The sequence below is a fragment of the Mytilus californianus genome, unplaced genomic scaffold (genome assembly GCF_021869535.1).
Source record: "Mytilus californianus isolate M0D057914Y unplaced genomic scaffold, xbMytCali1.0.p SCAF_41, whole genome shotgun sequence".
In the NCBI taxonomy this organism is placed as follows: Eukaryota; Metazoa; Mollusca; class Bivalvia; order Mytilida; family Mytilidae; genus Mytilus; species Mytilus californianus.
In genome coordinates this window covers 465487-493476 of record NW_026262692.1, presented here as the reverse complement: position 1 = coordinate 493476, position 27990 = coordinate 465487, and the positions used below count along the sequence as shown (strand labels likewise).

At 33.8% G+C, this 27990-nt stretch overlaps 1 protein-coding gene across 5 annotated transcripts; it reads left to right on the top strand.

Annotated features, from left to right (window-relative positions):
• Positions 1 to 27798, top strand: LOC127699801 (protein FAM214A-like). 5 transcript variants are annotated; one of them, XM_052203155.1, is made up of 12 exons: positions 7 to 235; positions 2369 to 2538; positions 4208 to 4404; positions 7770 to 7904; positions 9558 to 11478; positions 11950 to 12066; positions 14027 to 14103; positions 15554 to 15674; positions 17955 to 18113; positions 20025 to 20093; positions 21734 to 21900; positions 23831 to 27798. In XM_052203155.1, the coding sequence occupies exons 1-12, from the start codon at positions 220 to 222 to the stop codon at positions 23985 to 23987; spliced, it is 3306 nt and encodes a 1101-aa protein (XP_052059115.1). In that variant the 5' UTR covers positions 7 to 219; the 3' UTR covers positions 23988 to 27798. The 5 variants fall into 5 exon arrangements, with proteins under 5 accessions (XP_052059117.1, XP_052059118.1, XP_052059119.1 ...); XM_052203157.1 differs by lacking the exons at positions 20025 to 20093; positions 21734 to 21900; positions 23831 to 27798 and adding an exon at positions 19708 to 19771 and having other exon boundaries at positions 1 to 235; XM_052203158.1 differs by lacking the exons at positions 20025 to 20093; positions 21734 to 21900; positions 23831 to 27798 and adding an exon at positions 19647 to 19700 and having other exon boundaries at positions 1 to 235.
• The last annotated feature ends 192 nt before the right edge of the window (positions 27799 to 27990 follow it).

Sequence of the window (27990 nt, the reverse complement as noted above, 5' to 3'; positions counted from 1 at the left end):
CGTTATTTTTTTGTATCAAGTTATATTTCTTAATGTTTACGGAAAAATGTTCACGTGACCTCCGGACGAAGTAAACACAACAGATGTCTCGGACGAAACACGTCAAAAACCCTCAAAATATCGAAAATCTAGATGAATTTAAGACCCGTTTTTATGCAGATAAGGAAATCAAGAATAAAGCTATGAGATGATTAAGGTTTATTGGTGATAAGGCGGAAAATGAAGCCAGAGAAAGGTTTGTAGCCCAACCCTAGGAGGGTCGTCATTTCCTGCATAACAAATGGGTCCGTACAAAACAGCTGTTTTTACAGCAATTAAAACCAATCAACCGTGAACAGATTTTTTTCCTATTCCAGCTAGTATATGTTTGAAGAGGAAAACAACATGGTTTCAAAATATAATCTGATGAAAAACAAAAGAACACATTTATTTTCACAGGACCCTGTTTTTCTGTGATTTAAAAAATTGTGACTCAAATGTCTACATGAGTCAGTTAACTACATGACAACTCAAGTTATTTTGTACTATAATTAGAACTCTTTGTTTACATCATCATCTCATGGCTGTATCCTGATTAATATTTCTTAATCAACAATGTCATTGAACAAAAAACAGGTGAGAGAAAAAGAGAAAAAATTCTGAATTTAGAGTTGGATAAGTAAATTAAATTCTGAAAATGTATTAATTGTGGTATCCACTGGGACTAAACATACATACTTAATAAACACAGAGTAGATTCTAATAACAAAAGAATGGTCTTATATCATGTGTATTTAACATGTTGTCTGGTAGTCAGGTTTTTTTTGTTGATTTAGTTTTCAGATCTATTTGATGATTTATTTTTGACAAAGATTTCAGAATTTTCTATCACCCCAAAAACTTTGAATGAATCTGCTACTCTTCTTAGATGGAGGAACAGAATGGCTGAATTCAGAGGAGTGCTCAAAAAAGTTGGTTCCTTGGATTAATTCATGTTTAAGTCTCCAGGACATGCATGTAGTTGTGTTGCTTCAATTCTGATCTTGATTCTAATGTCAAAACTTTGATACAACATGACCCTTGATGTAGGAGGAACTGAAAGAAGTAAAGTCAAGCTTTAAATCAGTGCAATTTGGGAAAAAACTTACTGTTTTTCGATGATATTGTCGTTTATAGATAACATAAAAACTGTTTATAAGGTTCAAACTTGGAAGCATATGACTGTATATGATTAAAATCATCTTCAAACATCATCATGCTTACTACCCTGGTTTCAGCTTTTTCAATGAGACACGAGACCTTCCTACTTTGATAATTTTCCTAATTTCATGTAATTAGGACAGTGACTAAATGAATAAAAGGAGTTCAAGTGTTATTACAAGATTAACAACCGAGCAAAACATAACACAAGGACAACAATGATCAACCTCAGGTGAAATAACTTTACAGAAATTATAAAATCTAAAATCAAAGTCAGTTATATAAAAAATTAAATGAACTATTACATACAAAAAATCAAAATACATCTCAAAGTCAACAAACAGGCTTCAATTAGAGACAAGTGTCTTCACATTATATTTCATGTTTTTGAGAAGGCAAAGTACTAATAGTTGTGAATAATTCCAGACATAACAGCGACTATCTAACATGTCTAAGATCTGCATTAAACACCAAAATTAAAATAAGTAGGTGTGGTGTGATTGCCAATGAAACAAAAAATCCACCAGAGTTCAAATGAAGTGGATGTAAGCAATTATAGGCAACTGTACAGCCTTCAACAATGAGAAAAATCTATAACAGATAGTCTGCTATAAAAGGCTCAACATGAAATTTGTGAAACAATTCATACGAGAAAACTAACGGCCTAATTTATAATAAAAAAGTTTGTTTAGACATTTGTCTATACTCCTCATTGTTGAAGACTGTTGACTGAGCATGGAAACTTGATAGGGTTCAGTTTTGGTTTTAGGTAGTTCCTGGTCATATTAACTTGAAACACTGAACATGGAAATGTGATATTGTGAGCGGGGCATGGTGTCTTAAGGACACATATTCTTGTTTATATCTTGATCGATAGAAATGTTTAAGTATAAATAAGAAGATGTGGTATGAGTGCCAATGAGACAACTATCCATCCAAGTCACAATGTGTAAATAGTAAACAATTAAAGATCAAAGTACGGCCTTCAACACAGAGCCTTGGCTCACACCGAACAGCAAGCTATAAAGGGCCCCATAAAGAGGTTCATTCATGTAAGTATGGTTAAGAGTTTTAAAAGCACATTTATGGGACAACCAAGACCCATTATATTTACATGTGTAATAGGATAAATATAGCAATATTGGTAAATTTGGATTGAATAAGAGAATATTTATGTTTCTATTTTTAGCATCGGAAGACATGGAAGACTGTGTTTGTGACCCGATTGATTTGTTTGTTGATATGGGAATGTTGATTACTGAAGGCAGGATACCAGATCTATCTCCAAAGAGGAGAGTTGAAGGTCCACATTGCCCTAGCCTTGATGAGAGTCACAGATGTGATAGACATAGAGAGCAGGTAAGACTTAGTCAAGTTAATGTATTGTGATTGTGAATTATGTTGTCTTTTTATGCCCCTGCTGCTCAGAGACGTGGGCATTAAGTTTTAGCATTAAACATACGTACGTCCCAAAATTGGTTTCCTTTCTTTAACTTTAGCTTAACTCAACCAAATGTAATGAAACTTATACACAATGTCTTTTTTTTTGGTGGAGTCACTCTCACTGTCCCTTTAAAAATGGAAAAATGTCTGAATATTGTTTGTTCTTATGTTGTGCTTGTACACCACTATCCTAGGTTAGGGGATAAGTCAAGCCTTTTTATACGCCCGTATGTCCATCCGTGAGCTCCCTTTCCATTTTTATAAATTTTAGATTTGACGTTTCCGAGATAAGGGGTTTTATTCATTAAAAAAGGGGGATTTTCCAGTTTTCTGACAATAACTGAAATATGCTTTGAGCGGTTTTTGTGAAACTTTGGTGAATTGTTTATATCTATTGACGTAAGCTCCCTTTAGATTTTTATGAATTTTAGGTTTTACGTTTCCAAGTTATGGTATTTTATTCATAAAAAAGGGGGGATTTTCAAGTTTGCGGACAATTACTCCAAAGTGCTTTGAACAGTTTTCATTAAACTTTGGTGGCTTTTTTATATCTATTAAAATAACCTCCTTAGTTTTTTTTATATGATATTTAGGAGTTACGGAACTTTAATCAACGGGCGTATCATGCGCTCATGGCACAGCTCTTTATTGTACATGTTGATATAGTTTGTTCTTATGTTGTGCTCGTACACCACTGTCCTAGGTTAGGGGATGAGTCAAGCCTTTTTGTACATGTTGATATAGTTTGTTCTTATGTTGTGCTCCACTGTTCAAGGTTAGGTTAGGTTATTGGAGGGTTGAGCACTCTCAAACATTTTTTACCCTTCACATTCTTTAAATTCCTGCCCCAATAAAGAAGACTGCAATTCAGTTGTTTATAGCTTACTATATATACAATATGGATTTTGCTCATTGTTGAAGACTAGAGCCTTATAGTTATTTACATCCTGGTCTTGTGATCTTTGGTGGATATTTGTATCATTGGCAATCACACCACATCTCTTATTTATTAGCAGCTGGAATATACAAATTTTTGGTATATATGTTAATTGTTTTAGACTGCGCATATTTGTTTTATATGATAAAATAATATATCCTTGTTATTCTCCAAAACCATTGCAAATTCTGTAAAAACAGTTAAACTGTTACTGAAATCATAAATTCCAACAGGATCAAAGATACTTTCAAAGACAAAACCACTTCCGACAGTTCCTCCCATTAAAAGATCATAACCTGCACGTACAGCCTCATTTTCCAAAGCTGTATTCAGACGACACTCTTGATATACCCATAACTAACATTTAATGTTTGTTATGTGTTTATAAAATGTCCTCTTTCATGAGTTCCTTCTAAATGAAACGAGGTGAAATTTTCCTTTGCAATAAGCCACCTGTGAAATCCCCAACTGACCAATGTACAAGGATCATGATGCTCTCTAAGCATAACTAGGGTAGCACTAGTATGTTTAACTAGGTTTTTCACCAGATTGTTTCTCTAAGTTTATCACCAGAGAGTTAAGCTAGGTTGATCTCCAGCATGGTCAACCAGGTCAATTCTACCTTTATAAATATTTTGATCATTTCAGTGTCGAAAAGCAGACCAGCTCAGGAAACAAATGCTGATGATGTGTAGAAACAAAATTCCAATGCGAGTGGATGTTTTACTACTCCCAAAATGTGATCATGGTCAGCTGGAAGCTTCAACAGTAGAGGGAGCCACTGTATCTTGCCAAGATACAGCAATGTTGTTGGAAAGATGGGATGTACAGATAATCTCTAAAAGGTATTTACACTGTTAAAACCAAAACAAAGGAGAAATAATAGGTATTATCGTCCTTTTTTCTCCTATATCATGTATATCAACCTGCTCACTTGTGGCTCGCAGCTGATATTTTACAATATCAATGTGCAGTAAACCATATAATCTAAATGTATGAAAAGGAGAATTTTTGATTACAATTGAAAGAACAAAACACAAATGAGACAAATTAAAAAACTACAGCATTACGCATTAGGTGATTCAGTTAAAAATTCTCTTGGTAGTGAATTTTATGCATTTTGTTGTTGTCTGTGATTCTTTCTGAAAAACTGGATTGAATATTATTGGTGAGATACCAATTTTTATACGCCCGTTTACGGGACGTATTATGGTATACCGTTGTACGTCCATCTGTCCGTCCGTCTGTCGTCAACATGTCGGACATTAACTCAAAAACGCTTTAACCAATTTGCTTAAAACTTTGGTGAATTGTTTATATCTATTGACGTGAGCTCCCTTTCGTGTTTTATAAATTTTAAATTTTACTTTTCTGAGTTGTGGGGTTTTATTCATTAAAAAAAGGGGGATTTTCCAGTTTTCGGACAATAACTCAAGAATGCTTTCACCAACTTGCAAGAAATTGTGGTGAATTGTTTATATCTATTGACATGAGCTCCCTTTCGATTTTTATAAATTTTAGATTTTACGTTTCCGAGTTACAGGGTTTTATTCATAAAAAAGGGTGATTTTCCAGTTTTTGGACAAAAACTCAAAAATGCTTTCAGCAGTTCTTATGAAACTATGGTGAATTGTTTATATCTATTGATGTAAACTCCCTTTAGAATTTTATAAATTTTACATTTTACATTTCTGAGTTATGGGGTTTTTATTCATTAAAAAAGAGGGAGTTTTCCAGTTTTCGGACAATAACTCAAAAATGCTTTCAGCAATTCTCATGAAACTTTGGTGAATTGTTTATATCTATTGATGTAAGCTCCCTTTTGATTTTCATAAATTTCTAATATGACATTGAGAATTAATTGAACTTTATTTGTTTATAGTCTGACAACAGATTTACTAAGTATTGTGCAACAGCACAGTGTATTGCACAACAGCAAGAAATCTTTAATTGAATATAAATTCAATTCATATAACCAATTTCAAGTTCTTTGACTACATTTATTCAGAAACCTGTAATATGTCAAATATTTAATTACAATCCAAATTCAGACCTGTATCAAGCTTGAATATTGTGTCCATTTTTGCCCCAACTGTTCAAGGTTGGACCTCTGCGGGCGTATCCAGCTGCGCTCAGCGAAGCAGTTTATTGTCATGTTTGTGGATCTTGCTGGTACAGGAGAACAATGAACTTTAATGTTCAAGGAATAAGGAATTTTCTATAGACTTGTATGCAGACTTGGACAAAACCATAGAATCAAATATCCACAAAAAGGCAAGTCATTCTCAATCCATGAAAATCAGTACCCACGAAAACAAATTAATCCACAGCACCTCTCAGAAAACTGCTACAGCATGTGTATTAGTTAAGCCACGAAATATAAGTGTTCAACTTAATGCAAAATTTATCTGGCCTTGCATGCAGAATTTTTCAAAACCACAAAATAAAGTATCCATGAAAATATAATTTTTCCATAATCCAAAAAAAACTAGTACCCATGCAGGGGTTAAAAAAAATAGTTACAGCTCACTAGCCCAGGACTTATTGGTAGCAGGGTTTTACTAGCCCTGTTGAAAGAGCTGCTAGCCCATCAAAACTGACCTGCTAGCCCGAGTATACCTTTCAAATTTAGAGTGGGTGTCCCTTGTTTTGAATGCGGCATTATACACAGTATTTGATGAAATAAATCAAATAAATTTTTGTTTTATTAATTATAACAAGGATCTCAAGACATCTTTTTGGATATCCCTTGTACTATGGGTTGTTAAATATTTTCGGGCACAGAAAACATGTTCATTGATATTGTCATGTTAAACCAGTGGTTCAATACGTATATTTGTTGTTCCCACATACAAAGCAGACTTTTTATCAGCGTGATCGGGAAAATAACGGCAATATTCACAAAACATCATCTCTTGTTTATCATCAGTAACAGTCGACCTTGCCCATGGGGAATCTTTCTGTCCATGACACTATAAATGTTTTTTTCCGCTTTTCCTGGTCGTATTTGGCATTTTTTGGGATAAATTTTCAGCCTCATTACCCCCTTCATCTACCGTTTTTCGTTTTGAAACTGACAAAGTTCCTGTGGTGGCCGTACTTAAATGTTTAGAAATAATTTGTGCATGGTTTCAAGCTCAAATTAACAGCTGTCCGACAAGACAGGTCAATATCGATCATTACATCATACACCCAAGTACCATTAATTGAAAATCTCGGCATAAGCAATGTACAATACCCCCTGTACTGAGAAATTGATATTGAAAGTACGTGAATTGCGATCAATACATGATACCAGTCCACCCAGAGTTAGTTGTTCTATTTTTAAAACATGTACAAAATCGGTTCAAATTCTTGGAATCCCGGATGACGTATGTAATTGAATCTGATTGGCTAAGATAGAATAGTGATGAGGGGATTTTCCACTTACTATTTTGGAAATGCCAAGAATTGTTTGTTACTAGTCCGTCGGGCATATTCGGTTACAAGTTTTAATTGCCCGAAGTGTAAAAGTCTAGTCCCGGGCGTCGGGCTAGTGGATTTTTTAACCCCTGCCATGAAAATAAACAAATCCCCAGTATACATGTATCACAGTTAATATACAGTAGATACTATATATATGGTGTTCTGTATTAATATTGCAAATTGTTGAAACAAGTTTAACATAATTAATTCTTTATTATTGTTGGCAAGAGATAGTTATTTTGAAACACCTTTAGACAGTTTTCATTCAAGTCCATGTAGGTTCCCCTAGTGACAGAATGTGTGTGGTGTGTTCAACCCCAAGGTTGACTAGGATTGCAAGTTTTCCTGCAGGCACTCCATCTTCCTCCACCAATAAAAAGTGGATGCATGAAATAGTCAATAGTGCTGAAAGTGGTGTTCTTGTTTAAATAGTTTTACATTTGTCATTTCGGGGCCTTTTGTAGCTGACTATGCGGTATGAGTTTTACTCATTGTTGAAGGCCGTATGGTGACCTATAGTTGTTAATTTCTTATTTTTATATGAAACAGCAACAATCAATCAATGCAGATTCCTGGAAGTATCATAAAGTTTCAATTATGTGCAACTTCCACTGTCCTTCATCAACTTCTGGTAGAGAAAAAATAACTCATAGTATTCCTATATTGGTTGATACTTCTACAAAAAGCAATCTTTGATTGATAGCTATCATATTCGCACAGTAAATATTATTATTTCTATTTATAGAATGGAGAAGACCGAATCTGGTTGTGTTACAGGAAGATTTCTACTCCAGGCCATCAGATCTTATCTACATTTTTCACAGCTCAGTTCCTGGATGATTACCAGTATAGGTTGTCTCCCTTTTGAAGTTATTTACAGGTATAGTATTGGTTGTCTCCCTTTTGAAGATATTTACAGGTATAATGCACAAAACATCATTTTGGAACAGTTACGTTTTTAGCAATCACCACTCCTACTTAAACGTCATTAGGATTTATTCTAAATCGTTTCCTTTCAACTTTTAGCTAGATTGTGCAGAAATAAATGATCAAAAGACTTTTTGCTGAAAGAAAATTTCAGGTTAAAGAATTTTGTCAATTATAGAAATAATAAATATGTTAGAAAAATTTTCAAATATCAGAAAGCATGTTCATTGTATGACTATCACAATAGTAAATGCACACAAAAATTTCTTAATTTACAGCACTGGGCAGCTGTATGGAATCATATGCCTTATAAAATTGTGCATATGTCAAGATATCATCACCTTTTTAGTCCCCTATCGACGAAGTCGAAGGGGACTTTAGGTTTGCACTCCGTCCGTCTGTCTGTCTGTCCATCTGTCAGTCCTTCTGTCAGTCCTGCAAATCAGCTTTCCACACTTTTTTCCTTCATTCTTGAAGATATTGATTTGATATTTGGCATATAGTTTTATCATGACAAGTTGTAGATCAAGTTCAAATTTTGTTCCGGCCTGATGATTTAATCTAGAGTTATGGACCATAACTCTGGACCATATCTAATGTAAGAGTACTATGTTAAACCATATTTCTGTACAAAGGGAGATAACTAATTTTTTAAAAGACATTCTTTGTTCAATTATTTGAAGAATTTTTTGGCAGGTTTGTTAGTTATTTAGTATAAAATAATTTTTTGAATGCTATATATATAAAAAAAAATTATGAAGAGAAATCCTTAAATTAGATAATAATCTATTTTTATTATGTATATATTTCAATAAATTACATTGTGTAGATAAAAGTTGTTGACATTTTATAGATAAGTTACAAATCTATATTAGTTTGAAAGAAAAAATATTTGGAACTATTAATTATATTTGATTATAATTTGAAAATAGATATACACTGTATTACATCATATCTAATTTTAGAGAACTATTAATCATATCTAATGTTTTTTTCATCATGCTTATACGATATTGATTGATAATTGGTATATAGTTTTATCATGACAAGTTACAGATCAAGTTCAAATTTTTGTTTCTGTCTAATAATTTTGTGCAGAGTTATAGTCCTTGGACTTGAAAAATTCACTCATATAATCAGTTTTCCACACTGTTTTTAGTCATGCTTGAAGATATTGACATGATATTTACTTTATGTTTACACCATGGCAAGTTATATAACAAGTTAGCATTTTGTTCCAGTATAATGAATTTTTACCCGGGAGGGGACTATGTATTGCCATGCAATACTCTCAGAATGCTTGTTGAAATAAGGTTTCAACTCCCTTAGACAAAGTTGACCTTAGATGGATTTGACCTTTTTTAAGGTCATTTTGTGATATACATGTGTAGCTCTTCAACAGTTTTGGTTTTTATATATCCTTGACTTTCAAATATTCTGCTATGAGTGTTCCTGATGAAGATAAATGCCAGAAAAGATCTTCAGATGCATGAAATTTATATAGCTTTCTTTATATGTTTTAATTTCACATTAATGATTTAACATGGCTCAAAATATTGTGGCTGAATAACTTGTATCTGTAACCATGGTAACTATATATTTCTAGGTTGTATGCCCCAGGAGAGACTGTGAATTACAGCTTTAAAGTCATTCCAGTTGTTCATCATTTTCCACAATCAGACATGACACATGCCACAATGAAAGTGTCTGTGGCATCACTGCCACGCCCTCAGGATATGCCACACCTAACTTGTATAGAATGTGGTAAAGATCGACAAAAGAAACAGGAGAAGTTTATGAAAGGAAGATCCTCACATAGAACTTCAACAAACGAGCCTGCATCTGAGAGACCTCACTCTTCAAAGTCTTTAGGATTAGATCAGTATAGCTTAAAGTCATTGGAGAGTCATCACAGACGTAAAAAATCTGACCAGTCAAATCAAAGACGCACAAAATCTGACCAATCTGATAACGGACATACCAAATCTGACCAATCAGATAGAAGTAAAAAATCTGACCAATCAGACAAAACTAAGAACAAAAAGTCTGACAAATCAGAGGATAATTTGTATCTGCCATCACGACCTAAATCTCCTAAAGTATCTGATGACGATGATGGAAGTACAGAATCAATGCCAAGGCTAAATTTAGGTCAGCAATCAAGTGTAGGACAAGTTGTACCCGATCAAAAATTGTTTTATCACAAACCTCCGTCTGGAAGAAAATTGAAAACAAATGAAGAGGATAGAAGTTGTAACACCTCAGTTGCCATGGGAACAGATCTCAAGAAAGAGTCAAACATTTCTATGCAAACAGTCTGCCCCGGTGCTAGTAGTAACCAATCCCAGGGTGCTTCACATTTTTGTTATGCAAAAAAACTTTTGAAGGAGAGTCTCAAGGACAAACCACTTTCATTTAAAGAAGATACACATTCCAAACATTTTACTGATCCAGATACACTGATTAAACGTCTTCCTAGCCCTAAAGTCTTGTTCACAACTAATTCTAAAAGTCTGAATACAACTTATAAAAAACGTAAGATTGACCTCAGTGACCTTGCAGAGAATGTGGAAGATAAGATTATGTATTCTGATTTGTCAGATCTTATGAAACCACTTCATTCAGAGGAATTAGAGTCCTACCTCGCTAGTCTTTCTCACCGTGTACCTGAGAAGGTCATCCATGACAGTATTGGTTCAATACCTCTAACCAAATGTAAATTCTTCATAGGTGAACATTTAAATGACATTGAGGTTAGTGATGGGAATACAAGTTGTGATAAAATTGATAATCAAAGGGATGTTACTCTAGTTGAAAAACTGATTCCTGTTACAGACATTGAAGACGGGATGATATCTGAAAAGGAGATAAATCGTGATAGTGGAGGAAATACAAATGTAAATTCTACAACATTCCACAAAAAACAGGAAACTCAAAAGATCAGGCAGATATTAGATAATGAAAGTATAAAGTTACCGGTACAAAAATCTAGTCGAGATATTACAGACAAATGTGATACACCTCAGTCAGAATCTCGTAGTCGAGAAACTGTGACCAAATGTTTATTTAAAAGTCTTTCTGAACCTGGACCAGATTTTGAAAAACTATCTCTATCTCTTGTTAGTGATGGACACCATGGTAGTAGATCACATGATGGTCACCATGGTTGCAGATCACATGACGGGTCTCCGAATGGCTTGTCATTCACAGACGATGAATCAAGTGATAATTCTACTCCAACCAATAGTCTTTCAGAATGTAATGCCAATCATTTTACAAATGAAAAACAATTTACCCATAATGCATTGCCATCAATGAATGATGTGAAACCTACCTCAAATAGAGACGGAGACTTAAATGATTCATTAGAAGAGGAAATAGCCAAGCTACATCTTTCTGATAATAAATGTGTAGGGATGGTACAGAATAGCTCTGGAACATTAGAAAAGAAGAAAGAAGATAAATTAGCGCTAGGGAAGTCATTGTGTAAACATTTAATGACCAAGGAACTCAACAAAATGGGACGAGTAAGTCATTTAAAACTTTGTCTGCTAAATATCCAGGTCAGGTCAATAGCATACTTTATTGTCAAGGTCAGGTCAATAACAGACTTTGATTGTCAAGGTCAGGTCAAAACATACTTTCAAATGAAAAAAATTCATAGAAAGAAAAAAAACTAATTCAAGTACACAAATAGCATGAATAGTAATTTTATGGAGAAAAATGTTTCTGTTATTACACAAGATTTGATAATTGTTGGGATTTTTTACCACTTTCAGTACTCTTGGCTATATCGTGGCATCCAGTTTTACACAAGAAAATCTAACTGTGAATAAAATAGATACATTTATAAAAATTGAGCCACTGACCAAAATATTTGTACTATCTCTTAAGACAATTAGATCCCATTAATGAAATTACATTTCTTTGTTCTTTGAGTCATAGAATAAACATGAAATAATCTAAAGGTTTTAGTCCGAAGTCTTTTTGTTTTACAGCCTGAAGATATTTCTATGCCAAACCAAGAAGAAATCATGATATTCCAGAAAAATCTGGGGAAGAGTTCCAGTATGATGTTCAGCACAGCAACAGGGCTTCCAACAAGGTCTAGTCCGGTAGGTATCCATGGTAACACAGCAACAGGGCTTCCAACAAGGTCTAGTCCGGTAGGTATCCATGGTAACACAGCAACAGGGCTTCCAACAATGTTTCGTCTGGTAGGTATCCAGGGTAACACAGCAACAGGGCTTCCAACAAGGTCTAGTCCGATAGGTATTCACTGTAACACAGCTACAGGGCATCCAACAAGGTCTAGTCCGGTAGGTATTCACTCTAACACAGCAACAGGGCTTCCAGCAAGGTCTAGTCCGGTATGTCACTGTAACACAGCAACAGGGCTTCCAACAAAGGTCTAGTCTGGTAGGTATTCACTGTAACACAGCAACAGGGCTTCCAACAAGGTCTAGTCCAGTAGGTATTCACTGTAACACAGCAACAGGGCTTCCAACAAGGTCTAGTTCAATAGGTATTCACTGTAACACAGCAACAGGGCTTCCAACAAGGTCTAGTCCGGTAGATATTCACTGTAACACAGCAACAGGGCTTCCAACAAGGTCTAGTCCGGTAGGTATTCACTGTAACACAGCAACAGGGCTTCCAACAAGGTCTAGTCCGGTAGGTATTCACTGTAACACAGCAACAGGGCTTCCAACAAGGTCTAGTTCGGTAGGAATTCACTGTAACACAGCAACAGGGCTTCCAACAAGGTCTAGTCAAGTAGGTATTCACTGTAATACAGCAACAGGGCTTCCAACATGGTCTAGTCTGGTAAGTATTCACTGTAACACAGCAACAGGGCTTCCAACAAGGTCTAGTCTGGTAGGTATCCATGGTTACAAATGCTGTCTGTTCAATGCTTTTAACCAAATGTAATCAATGTAGCTATTCATTGTGAAAAAATGGAGTATATTCACAACTTTCAACTATAAATTTTTATTTGGTGTCCATGGTAAAAAAAATAAGTGTCCCTTAAAGACATCCAACTAGTTTTGCTCCAATAAGAATTATTGTAACACATACATACATATAATCTTAGATAAACATTTGGTGTTCTCTGGTAGGTATTCATTTTAGTATGTCAGGGGGTTTAAATAGTTCTATTTACTAGGGGGACTGGATGGGGTTTAGAGAATAGGAGGGTTTGAATGGGTCTAGAGAATAGAGAATAATGGATCAAGAATACAGAGAAATGGGCCAAAAAAACAAGAATAGAAAAAGATTTGGCTAAAAAATAAAAGAATAGGACAAAATGGCCAAAACTATTAAAAATTCGTAAGGGTTCCTCGGAACCCAGTGTCTCGCCTACTTTTGCTGTTAGTCAGTCGCAGGCTCAACAAAAATGGGGGAAAAATTATTAAAAATTGTCCTCTAGATATTACTATCTTTTGATTGTAAGAAGTTCTGTTCAAGTTTGGTAAAAATCCAAGAAGGTTTATGAATCTAATAAATGTTTTAAAAACTTTAACTGCAGACTGTATGTAATATTAACTGGAATAAAACTAAGTCCATTTATAAGTAATATAAGGAAAAAAAGGAAATAAATTTTTACAAAATTTCCTTCTAGATACTAGCTTTTGATCATAAACAAGCTTCTGTCCAAGTTTGGTACAAATCCAGGATAGTTTAAGAAAGTTATTAAAATTTGAAAAACTTTAACCACAGAGTATATATTTGTGGACGCCGCCGCCGACGGAATGTAGGATCGCTATGTCTCGCTTTTGCGACAAAAGTCGCAGGGTCGACAAAAATGAAGATCCACCCATCCAAACCCTCTACTAGGTCCAGTATATTTCAATGATTTTAAAATGGATATGAACAAAAGGAGGTATGGTAGCAACCCAACAATACAAAAAGGTTATGACAGGAAGCTGGCGAGTACCATTGACCTTTGTCAGGAAAACTGACAAGTCTTATTTCATTCATTGGTCTTTAACAATACATTATTAATAGCAGTATCTATAACATTTCATAAGTTTCATGATATAAGGCAAATAAAATCTACTTTGAATTTTACAGGCACCAACAAAGAGAAAGTCATCAGGTGGCAGATTTGATTACGACAATACTCTTATCAGTACCAAAGCTATCAAAAAGTAAGTTAATGTAAAAACACTAGAAATAAAGGTACTGTGGATTCATTTATTTTCGTGGGTATCAAATTTTGTGGATTGAGGAAAACTTATATGGTCGTGGATATTTAATTTCGTGGTTTTTGCTGATGTCTGCATACATGCCTATGGAAAATTTGTAGTTCGTTGAACATTTGATTTCGTGATTTGCCTGTACACATGAAATCCACGAAAAATTGGTATCCAACGAATAATAATGAATCCTCAGTATACAATATAAAAAAACTTTTTAAGAACGCTTTCAAAAGTACTCTACATTATGAAAATAAGACTTAATAGATTTGGTATGAGGGATTCATCATGAATGCTCAAACCCGAAATTTGAAAACCAAGGATATCAATATCAAAATAAGATGTGGTATAATTGCCAATGAGACAACACTCCACAAGAGACCAAATGACATAGAAGTTAACTATAGGTCACCGTACGGCCTTTAACAATTAGCAAAACCCATACCGCAGTGTAAGCTTTGAAATGCCCCGAAATGACAAATGTAAAACAATTCAAACAAGAAAACTAACAGCTTGATTTATGTACAAAACAATGAACTTAAAACAAATATGATATACAGCAACAAACGTCAACTCCTAAACTACAGGCTCCTTACAACATAAAAAAGTCAATTATGAACTAGCAGGAAGTGGTTCAGTAGTTAATATTGTTGACAATTTAGACTTAATTGTGTCAAACTTTAATAATTTGAACTAAATATTATTTTTTTGTGATATTTGTGTTTTTGTTTATCATATTTAACATGTTTAAAGTAAACTCATATTTATAACTGATGAAAAATACAAACTGCAACCTTTTAAATTTTCATTTTTTTGGGGGGACTGAGACATTCTAACCCGAATAATTCAGTCGTTATATTCCACTGCTCTACGATGGCTACATTAACGCCTGAAGGCCTAGTCAATGAAAAATCGTCAAAAAATCATTCGGAATTAGCTCGGAATTTACCTATCTCGATAACATTTAGCTATTAGCTGATTGGCTCTCTCTTACAGAGAGCACCAATCAAAATCCTGGATTTGTGACGCGTTTTTATCGTATAAAGAGTTCAGGCCCTCGCGAGTGGGAGAGTCGATCACGGGGAGGGACTGAATTATTCGGGTTAGAGACATTCCAACTCTGATGAATTTTTGAAATGCAAGTGATTTCTCAGATACTAGTAGTCAAAGCTCAATTCTGTTGATTATAAAGAATATTTGTAAGGTGTGCATGTCCTTGTGACAGGTTTCATCTGACCTTGACCTCATTTTTCACAAATCAGTGATCAACTTAAAGTTTTTGGTGATTAGGTCTGTTTCTCAGATACACAAATTTTAAAAAAAGTGTCATCTTCATTTACAATGTGTGTTTTAACATTTAAAGCTATTGTTAAAGTTATTAAATTTGTTTGAATCTTTGCAGTGCTTTATCCTGCTCAAAATTAGCACTACAGTCTGAGAGCTCGACTGACCGTGAAGAATCTCAGAAAGTTCTTAGTACAAGTGCACCGGCTTCAACCAATTGCCTTCTGGGAAATTTCGAGGTAAAAATTCAAGACAATACTTAGCTATCATGATTTGCGATTGTAAATAGTTTGTTGTGACTGACCAGGACTCAACTTGGTGTCACACAGATTGACCTAATTATTATAGATTAATTAGTTTAAACAATATTTTTTATTGGGTAATGCAATCAAAACCCTATGGTACTGACTTGATATCTAAATCTTCCAAGGATTATCACTACTTTTGAGATACACATAATATAGTGCATTGATCATAATATTCTATACATCTTATCCATGAACATTTCCAGAAATTTATCAATGAAATAAACACTCATATATTCAAGTCACAAAATGATGTTATACTTACCAAGAAAATTACATAACTTTTGCAAGGTGAAGGAATCTAATATCTGTTCTAAAAATATCCATGATGTCCTCTTTAAAAATTGGAGTTATCTTCCTTTGTCCCGAATTCTAGTTGAATCAACACAACCAATGCTTTATACAATGCAATATTTAATTTTACTTCCCACTGATAAATTAAAGCAATCTTTACCCTTCAATGCTAACAAGCACTTTGATTTTTCAAAAGTTCACAATTGGCTAATAAAATGAAAATACAGAGATTTGGAAACAAGAAAAACTTAAAAGCACAAGAACAAAGAGATTGATTGATTGTTGTTAGCTAAACATGATTTTTATAGAGAGACTATTACCGTAGATTTGCGACATCAATTATTTTCTCTTTTGACACAGTATATAAAAAAAACTAGAAATGTGGTTTCATTAAGAATAAAAGCGATTCAGACTTTTGACATGTAAAAATGATTTATTAAGTCCTCTTGTACTTATTATCCACTAGTTATTGATTGATTGTTGGTTGCTTAATGTCCAGTGACAAATATTGCATGCATGTTCAGGACGAGAACAAATTACGATAAATACAATAGGTAGGTCCGGTAATGGAGGTCAACTGGGTTGCAGGTCGGGGAAATTTGGACTTCCACGGGAAAATGAGGATATATTGGATAGGGACAGATATTTAGCCTTGCAAAAGGCCACCTACAGATCCCTCAAAGAGTTGTTGCAAGGGTTCTTAACGTGCAAAGAGCGTGACACGCTCTCTACACAAGGCATCAGATTTAACGTCCCCATTCTGACTGTACGTGGTTGCGTACTTGATACATCCCGCACAGCCAAATGGACGCCCCACTTTGACAAGGGTTTTACTGCCGGTGGGAAGAAGACCTAGTGAGATTGAAAAAGTTGGCACGTATGAAGCATGCATTAAATTCTGAATTTATAACATCTTAGTTAATGAAATTTTACATTCATTTTAAAATCCCAGTGATTGCTTTATGTAGTAGTACAGTCAAACCTGGGTAAACCGGATCCTGAAATAAACCAGTTTCCTGTCCATTCCGGCTGAAAATTTGAGTCCCATTTTTCCCCCTTCAAAGTCCTTGTAAAAATACCCCCTGTAAACCGGACCATGTGTATTCTGAATTCCGGTCTAATTATGCAGTCCCAATACTCTTAATTACATTAAATATTACCTGTCAAATCCGGTTTGTTTCATTAATTCAACATGATAACAGTATTGATCGATATGCAATCAAAACATAACTGTTTATACAAGATGGCTTTTTTTAAGGATAATCAATTAGCAAGGTGTTAAACTTATAGTAGTGAGCTTTATTATTGAAAATAGTCAGGAAATCTACATTACAATATTTCTGTCAAAATTTACAACATGTACAATGTGAGTTTTTATTTGGTAAAACCTTTCCTATTGCCAGTGTTTTCACCAAAGATTTTTTAGGCGAGTCATTTTGCTCAACATTTTTGGCCATGGTGAGTCCAGCAGTGACAGAAAAAAATATGTTTTATGCTATGATATATTATTTAAGTCTCCATGACAAAAAAGCAAGGAATTCAAAATTACATTAAATTTAGGTGAATTTTATAACTTTTTCTGCCAAATGATGATATCTTGACTCAGCTGATGCCAAATTTGTATGTTTTTGATTCATGTTTGGACTCACCAATGCAGAAAATGATTTATAGTCAATACATATGTAGGTTAAAAGCTCAATAGAGCTTTTTTTATGTCCTTGTTTATATATACTATGCGGACTTTTAATAAAGCTTATTTATAATTATTTATTTTTTATTTTTTATCATTATTATTTTCATGAGTCCAGGACTCAAGGACTCTTCTTAGTGATAAACCTAATTGCATTTTTCGTAATGATAAAAACATCTAAAAATTTTGATATTAACAGTACATAAATATAATATATGTCCTAATTTCAGGAATCTGTGTTGAATGGAAGAATAGAACCAATAGGAGTGGTTGAAGGATTTACCGCAGAGATCGGTGCTGGTGGAAGCTTCTGTCCAAAACATATCACACTGCCAGTTACAGCATACTTCTTCCAGTTGTCTGACGACAATGCTCCCTCACCATATTTAGTAAGTACATTACCAGTTACAGCGTATTTCTTCTAGTTGTCTGACGACAACGCTCCCTCGCCATATTTAGTAAGTACATTATCAGTTACAGCGTATTTCTTCCAGTTGTCTGACGACAATGCTCACTTGCCATATTTAGTAAGTACATTACCAGTTACAGCGTATTTCTTCCAGTTGTCCAACAACAACGCTCTCTCGCCATTTCTTGTATGTACATTACCAGTTACAGCTTACTTCTTCCAGTTGTCTGACGACAACGCTCCCTCACCATATTTAGTAAGTACATTACCAGTTTCAGTGGGTGCCACATGTGGAGCAGGATTTGCTTACCCTTCCAGAGCACCTGAGATCACCCCCAGTTTTTGGTTGGGTTCGTGTTGCTCAGTCTTTAGTTTTCTATGTTGTGTTTTGTGTACTATTGTTGGTCTTTTTCTTTTTTAGCCATGGCGTTGTCAGTTTATTTTCCACAAGTTTATGAGTTTGAATGTCCCTTTGGTATCTTTCGCCTCTCTTTTTCCTTAGTTCTTTTGTAATCTACACATAAATAAATTACCTTGAGTATATGAATAAATTTGTATTTTATTTTCGTAGTTGTAGAACAATAGACTCCACCTATTTAATCAGATATCTGCTATTGTAATCGTATTCCCATATGTTTAATGTAAATTTGTCGTGTTAACAATTTTCGGATATAAGAATGAAATGACAAATCTGATAGGAATATTGATGAAAAATTCTGTTAAAACCATGCACAAATCAACATTTTCAAGGTTTTTTATTCACAAAACTCCTGAACATATTAACATATAGTGGTATTAAGAAATACTACGCATTGAAGTCAGGTGTGCATTTGCAGTTATAGTCCCCAAATCAGGGTCTTTTACATGGTCTAATAGAAAATAAAAACTCATCACAGGTTATTAGTTGGTTTTTTTTCAGGATCACAATAGGAAAGATAATATGTAAGATTCCAACCTAATTGAATATTATTTTTCAGGGTCACATTAACGTAGAATCCCTTGGAAAGAAAGGATATAAAATCAAAACCTAATTGTGTGTTTGTTTTTCAGGGTCACATTAACGTAGAATCCATTGGAAAGAAGGGATATAAAATCCAAACCTAATTGTATGTTTGTTTTTCAGGGTCACATTAACTTAGTATCCCTGGGAAAGATCCCAACCTAATTGTGTGTTTGTTTTTCGGGGTCACATTAACCTGGAATCCCCGGGAAAGAAAGGCTACAAGATCCTAACCTTATTGTATATTTGTTTTTCAGGGTCACATTAACCTAGAATCCCTTGGAAAGATCCCAACCTAATTGTGTGTTTGTTTTTCAGGGTCACATTAACCTGGAATCCCCGGGAAAGAAAGGCTACAAGATCCCAACCTTATTGTATATTTGTTTTTCAGGGTCACATTAACCTAGAATCCCTTGGAAAGATCCCAACCTAATTGTATGTTTGTTTTTCAGGGTCACATTAACCTAGAATCCCTTGGAAAGATCCCAACCTAATTGTGTGTTTGTTTTTCAGGGTCACATTAACCTAGAATCCCTTGGAAAGATCCCAACCTAATTGTATATTTGTTTTTCAGGGTCACATTAACCTAGAATCCCTTGGAAAGATCCCAACCTAATTGTGTGTTTGTTTTTCAGGGTCACATTAACCTGGAATCCCCGGGAAAGAAAGGCTACAAGATCCCAACCTTATTGTATATTTGTTTTTCAGAGTCACATTGACCTAGAATCCCTTGGAAAGATTCCAACCTAATTGTATGTTTGTTTTTCAGGGTCACATTAACCTAGAATCCCTTGGAAAGATCCCAACCTAATTGTGTGTATGTTTTTCAGGGTCACATTAACCTAGAATCCCTGGGAAAGATCCCAACCTAATTGTATATTTGTTTTTCAGGGTCACATTAACCTAGAATCCCTTGGAAAGAAAGGCTATAAGATACCAACCTGTGGAACGGTACAAGTTGTAAGTTTATAAGATCTGTTAAAGTGGACTCAGTTATTTTTGTTGTTACAAATTTTCATTGATAGAGGAAATGTATTTCATTGATATTAGATTTCATGGTTTTGCCAAAGTTGACATTTAAAAAAAATACTTTGTATATCTTTAAACACTTAAATAAGTGGTTCCACTACATCAAAGAACATTAGTATCCGACGAATACTGATAAATTCACAGTAACAACTTGACAAGGTGTAGGATTTCGGAACAATAAAATTTGTGAAATTGAGAGTCAGGGATACTACTTAAAACATGAGATTTTATGATCACTTATTTATGTGATATAAACATTTCAGATATTAACTAGTTCAGTGATTTTGACATTTCATTTGATTTAACAGTACAGGTCTTTGCTTCTAAAAGACATTTTTTATGCCCCTGCTGTAGGCGACAGGGGCACTAAGTGTAACCCTTGACCATCCGTCCTTCCGTCTTTCCGTCTGTCCTTCCGTCCCATTTTCGTTGCAAAGCTTGAGCGGGGGATTCGTATCCTTATATTTTTGAAATTTTATTACCGGTACATGGATGAATTATCCATTAACGTCATGATTAAGTGATATCTTTGACTGATTGAAAGGAAAATATAAAACTTTAAAGGAATTTTTCTAAAATTGTGTGTTGAAGTTTTGCTGACTTATGCTGGGGTGTACTAAAAATTCATAATTGCTGCCAATTTTAATGTTTCTTCACTGTCAAACATGTTTATTCCATAAAATTGAGAATGGAAATAGGGAATGTATCAAAGAGACAACAACCCGACCAAAGTGCAGAAAACAGTCGAAGGCCACCATTGGGTCTTCAACACAGCAAGAAAATCCCGCACCTGGAGGCGGGCTTCAGCTGCATGCCCATAAACTAAAATGTGTACTAGTTCAATGAAAATGGACATCACACTAAACTCCAAAACATATAAATGAACTAAAATTAAAAAACATACAAGACTAACAAAGGCCAGAGGCTCCTGACTTGGGACAGGTGCTAAAATGCAGCGAGTTAAACATGTTTTGTGAGATCTCAACCCTCCCCCTATACCTCTAGCCAATGTAGAATAAACGAACACACAGCAATACGCACAGTAATTTCTGATTCATATTAGCTGCCAATATCATTAAAATGAGGCAATATGGTACGACAGCCAATTAGACAACAATCCAACAAAGACTGCAGGAAATGAATGTAAAAACTTACAGGGCACTACCTTCAACAATGAGCATAACCCAAATTGTATAGTAACCTGGCCCTGGATAACTAATTTAAAACAATGAATTTACAATACTGATTTTAGAAAGGAATATAATGCATCTATCTGTTAATAAACATTTTTGCAGTTTCCTGTAGCAAAAATAGACTTTGCCATAGCTGTACAAATAAGTAAATATAAAAATAAGGAGATGTGGGATGATTGCCATTGAGACAACTATCCACCAAAGTTCAAATGAAGTGGATGTAAGCAATTAAAGGCAACCATACTGCCTTCAACAATGAGAAAAACCCATACTGTAAAGTTTTTTTATTTACAAACTCTGATTAAAGTTATTTTTGTTGCATGCACTTTAGTTTAACACTATCTATCCCTTTTATATTATATTATATTTTCTTTTTAGACTTTGTTCAATCCAAACAAGACGGTCGTTAAGATGTTTGTTGTTATGTATGATATGAGTGACATGCCAGCTAACTGTCAAACGTTTCTGAGACAAAGGACAGTCTACATGCCTGCAGACACAAACAGTACAGAACCAACTTTTCTACGTTATCTTATACATCTCAGGTAAAATGCATTATGGGATATTTGTAAGATTAATCTAACGGGCCAAAACAATAAAGCTAAAACTGTTTACGGTCAATTTTGCATGAGGGAGTTGCAACCTAAACTCTCATATAAAAATAAGGTGTGATGTGATCGTCATTGAGACAACTATTCACCAGAGACCAAATGACGTACTTGTATGCTACTGAAGGTATGGGAAGTCCATCCACAATGAAGAAAACCCATACCGTATAGTCAACTATAAAATGCCCTAACACGAAAAATGTTAATCAATACAAACAAGAAAACACCAACAGCCTAAATACAACTAATAGATAAGTCATGTTTTCCCAAACTAAGAGATCAAACTTCATGGTTCACACTTTTATGAACTGGATATTTACAGACAAAAAACAAAAGACTTGAATGATATGTACTGGGTACTGCAATATCAGTTATTTAAGATCCCCTGAATTATTTGTACATGAACGAATTCTAGGATGTTTTGTTTACCCCTATGTTAAATTTTTCAGACTTTACTGGATTTTTAATCCCACATGGTCCTATCTAAAACCATTTTACCAAACTTAACAAAACTTGTGCTGAATGATCCTTAGGGTATCTAATATAAAGTTTGTATTGTTCTTGTCAATCAACTAGTACATGTATGGCCACCATGCTATAAATGGAACATGAGGGCGAAATACATTAATTGTCCTGACTGGTTCTGAAATTCCAAGAACGTGTCAAATTCTACTTACTTTGTTTTTCCGCTAAACTTATCAGATTATGTCTTAAAGGAGTTATTGCCCTTAAATGGTGATTTTTGAATAATTTCATAAGAAAAAAAAATGATTTCCAGGGTATCTTATTTTGTGTTTTCATTATCTACTCCTTTCAAAAGTAAGTAAAACTTTGAAATCGACAAGTATCAAAATTTGATGTATCCCCCGTCCCACAATATCCACACAATTGATATCCAACAAATATTTGTAAATCCATAATACTGTGGATTCATTATTATTTGTGTGATACCAATTATCGTGGATTTCATGGGTATATATGAACCAAGAATTTAAATGTTCAACAAAGTACAAATTTTCTATAGGCTTGTATGTAGACTGTGGCAAAATCATTAAATCAAATATCCACGATTATTCCATTTTGATAGAACCTTAGTAGGTTTTTCTATATGAATTGGATTTTGAGTAAATAGGCATATTCACCTGCGGAAAAAGTATATTCACCGCCCAAAACGTCGCATGTTTTTACGTTATGTTAAAATCGTTTGATGTACAATTGGTTTTGGTAAATGATTGTCATTATATACATTTCTCTTAGTACTCTCTCGGAATATGGAATAAAACAATTACTGTCTTTTGTTTCGGTAAATATGTGGTTTAATTGACTTTTGAAAAACTGATATTCACTTCGGCCGCTGGCCTCAGTGAATATCAGTTTTTCAAAAGTCAATAAAACCACATATTTTCCTCATCAAAAGACAGTAATTGTATAATATATAAGTTTTTCCTCAATCCCCGACAATTGGTACCCACGAAAATAAATGAATTCACAGTATTATGTTTATCATGTATGAACTTTGACCTTGAGTATTATGCTTCTCATAGTCTAGTTTATTTAGTTTTAACTTAGACCTGGAGTATTATGGTTTTCTTAGTTGAGTATATCTAGTCTGAACTTTGACCTTGATTTATACTTTCTATTTTACAGATTTGCCAGCAGTAGATCTGGTGTGAACTTTGACCTTGAATATTATGCTTTTCCTAGTCGAGTATATCTATTGTGAACTTTGACCTTGATTCACACTTTCTATTTTACAGTTTTGCCAGCAGTAGATCTGGTGTGAACTTTGACCTTGAAAATTATGCTTTTCCTAGTCGAGTATATCTATTGTGAACTTTGACCTTGATTCATACTTTCTATTTTACAGATTTGCCAGCAGTAGATCTGGAAAGATTTATCTCCACACAGATATTAGGCTCATCTTTGCCAGAGACAAATTTGAATTTGATCCCAGGGTCGCAAACTACGAACTTCGATCTTTTACAGAAGGACCACAAAACCCAAAGTTCTCTCCAAAAAGATGATGAAGATCTATTTTTAGTTTTCCTAGAATTTTTGTTGAATGGTTGTCAAACTTACAGGAATGACTGAGTGAATATTTGTTGATTTTATTGAGTTTTAATTATATTTATTTATTTTATGAGAATGATAAAGTTATTGTCAGAAATATTTATTATATGTATATGTATTCTTTTTATATTGATCTATAGAGGTCAAGGTTAAGTAATAAAGGTCAAGGACATTGTCACAAGAAGTCATTCATGAGGGTGTATCTAATTTTCTAACACTTGATTATTAAACGTTTTGTAAAAATATTGTAACTATATTTTCACCCAAAAAAATAAACGAATGAAAATGTTTGTATCTTAAAAGAAAAGTATAAATCTACATACAGAAAATTTATAAATTTACTCTCTTTGGAAAGTAAATACCATTGGACAATCTTTTTGTTGAAATGGAGGATTTGGTTTGTGTACACCAAATAAGATAAACAGTAACTGAACTAAATATCAAATTAAGGTTTTGATCGGTAATTTTTGTTGAAAGACTTTGATATTTGTTATAGATGTAACCTAACAAGGCTTTCTTAGGTAAAAGGTTAAAGATGTGATAAGTAGTTATTATGTAGAGTGTGGCGGTCTCTAAACCATGACAAGATTTTATATACTGGTTGTTGGTAATTGATGTTAAAACTCTCTGATAGGAATGTGAACTCCATATTTCAGAACTGATAAAGAAGGTTGCAGTAAATTGTTTGACTCAATAAAAAAGTCTTTTCGATTAAACACAAGCCCAGGCCTTATAGTCCGTGAAAATGTTCATGAAAAGAGGCCTCCCAATATAAAATTTTCAGGATATGAGGCCTCCCAATATAAAATTTTCATTAAAAGAGGCCTCCCAATATAAAATTGTCATGAAGAGAGGCCTCCTAATATAAAATTGTCATGAAGAGAGGCCTCCCAATATAAAATTGTCATGAAGAGAGGCCTCCCAATATAAAATTGTCATGAAAAGAGGCCTCCCAATAGAAAATTTTCATGAGTAGAGGCCTCCCAATATAAAATTTTCATGAGTAGAGGCCTCCCAATATAAAATTTTCATGAGTAGAGGCCTCCCAATATAAAATTTTCATTAAAAGAGGCCTCCCAATATAAAATTGTCATGAAGAGAGGCCTCCCAATATAAAATTGTCATGAAGAGAGGCCTCCCAATATAAAATTGTCATGAAGAGAGGCCTCCCAATATAAAATTTTCATGAATAGAGGCCTCCCAATATAAAATTGTCATGAGGAGAGGCCTCCCAATATAAAATTTTCATTAAAATATAAAATTTTCATGAAAAGAGGCCTCCCAATATAAAATTTTCATGAATAGAGGCCTCCCAATATAAAATTGTCATGAAGAGAGGCCTCCCAATATAAAATTGTCATGAAGAGAGGCCTCCCAATATAAAATTTTCATGAATAGAGGCCTCCCAATATAAAATTGTCATGAGGAGAGGCCTCCCAATATAAAATTTTCATTAAAATATAAAATGTTCATGAAAAGAGGCCTCCCAATATAAAATTTTCATGAATAGAGGCCTCCCAATATAAAATTTTCATTAAAAGAGGCCTCCCAATATAAAATTTTCATGAAAAGAGGCCTCCCAAAATATAATTTTGGAGATGTGGTATGATTGCCATTGTGTCAACTATCCACTAAAGTTCAAAGGAAGTGGATGTAAGCAATTATAGACAACCGTACAATGAGAAAAACCCATACTGTATAATTGGCTATAAAAGCCATTCAAAATTAAAGACATTTTATGAAAGATTAAGTTTTGGGCTTGTAACATGTGTGAGTCAAAAAAAAATTTGCCAAGACTTTATAAAAAGATAAAGTTATTTATGATGTGATTGTGATGGATAATGACCTTGACCTTTAACTTGACATTATATTTTATTTTCTGATAAATAGTATGGGAAATATGTTTAAGATGCTTGTTACTATGGTGATTGTTAATGAATACTTGTTAAGTTATTAGTGTGTTTTATTTTTGTCGACTGCTCAGAGTTATCTTCCTTGAATTGTGAATGAGTTTTTATGTTCAGGAGAAGTGCATTGATTTTCCATACCTGAAGAATAGATTATGATAGATATTGATTATGGGAGTGTGATTGTATAAGCATCTAGATATCTTGTTCCAGGAAAATTGTAGGACTTGATTCTAGTGATGCTCCATTAAATTTAATTTATTTTACTGTTGAAAGTAAAATTTTCTTATGATTCATGATTTTAGTAGTATTTGACAGGTGGAACAATGCTAAGCATATAAAACATATTCCATTGGTTGGGTTCTATTCAGTGATTTAAACTGATTTTTATGCCCCCGCCGTACCGGAGGGGGCATTAAGTTTTACCCTTGTCCGTCTGTACGTACGTACGTCCCGAAATTGGTTTCCGTTCTCTAACTTGAGTTTGCCTCAACCAAATGTTATGAAACTTATACACAATGCTTATTACCACAAAACACAGATCAAGTTTGAATTTTGGTGGCGTCACTTTAACCGATCTAGAGTTATGCCCCTTTATAAAAGGAAATATTGCAAAATTTTTAGTTTCCGTTCTCTAACTTAAGTTTGCCTCAACCAAATGTTATGAAACTTATACACAATGCTTATTACCACAAAACACAGATCAAGTTTGAATTTTGGTGGTGTCACTTTAACCGATCTAGAGTTATGCCCCTTTATAAAAGGAAAAATTGCAAAATTTTTATTTTCTTCTAAATATCAAGTTTATATAATATATTTTTAAAATTGGAGTTATCTTCCTTTGACCATGATTATAGTTGAATCAACTACAATCAATGCTTTATACAATGCAATGTTTAATTTTGACTACCACTGATAAAACACAGATCAAGTTGAATTTGGGTAGTGTCACTTTAACCATTATTGAGTTATGCCCCTTTATAAATAGAAAGATTGCAAAATTTTTTAGTTTCCATTCTGTAACTGAAGTTTTCCCCAGCCAAACATTGTGAAACCTATACACAATATTCATACCAACAAAACTCAGTAAAGATCAAGTACATTTTTTTTGTTTCAGTTCTCTAACTTGAGTTTGCCTCAACCAAATGTTATGAAACTTATACACAATGCTAATTACTACATAATACAGATTAAGTACGAAATTAGGTGGCAACACTTTTACCATTCTAGAGTTATGTCCCATTATAAACATAAAAATTGCTAAATTTTTTAGTTTGTCTCAACCAAATGTTGTAAAACTTATACACAACCGTTCTAGAGTTATGCGTCATTAAAAATAGAAAAATTGCTGAATTTTTAGTTTCTGTTCTCTACTTAAGTTAGCCTCAACCAAATGTTATGAGACTTACACACAATGCTTATTACCACAAAACTCAGATCAAGTTCAAATTTGGGTAGTGTCACTTTTACCGTTCTTTATATGTCCCTTTATAACTATATGATATGCAAGCGGGGGCATCATCTGTGTCCACATGTGGACACTATCCACATTTATTTTTGTTATATTTTATGCTGTCTTCTATTCTACTAAAGCATCTTTTAAAACATTTGATATAAAATTGCTTAAAATAATGTCAGTGGATAGGATGAAGGAGTAAAAAAGAAAATTATTCAAAAAAACTTTTGAAAGTGTTAATAATTATGGATAACCCCTTTAAAAAGTGAAGGACAAGTCTTATAGAAAGACATTTTTGGAAGCACATTTTACGATTTAAGAAAGATAACTCTTGTTTTGCTTTTTAAGGTGTGTAGTTATAATATACCATATATACAAATAAATGATATAAAGAAAACTTGATAGCTTGTCTTTATTACATAGCATTTTATTACATCAATGAAACATTATACAAAAATTGGCAAATTTATCTGATTGATTTCAAACACATATTTAACTCGTGAACAAAGTATTCACTATTGAATAAAGATTGAAATACAGACATGGGGCATGCATCATTGACACAACCCAACAACACAACAACATCAATACAAA

Bases quoted from the DNA above. Each gene is read 5' to 3' on its own strand.
- LOC127699801 (XM_052203155.1), top strand. The intron at 4,405-7,769 runs GTATTTACACTG...TTCTATTTATAG, and splicing joins GTACAGATAATCTCTAAAAG to AATGGAGAAGACCGAATCTG. The intron at 20,094-21,733 runs GTAAGTTTATAA...TTTTCTTTTTAG, and splicing joins CCTGTGGAACGGTACAAGTT to ACTTTGTTCAATCCAAACAA.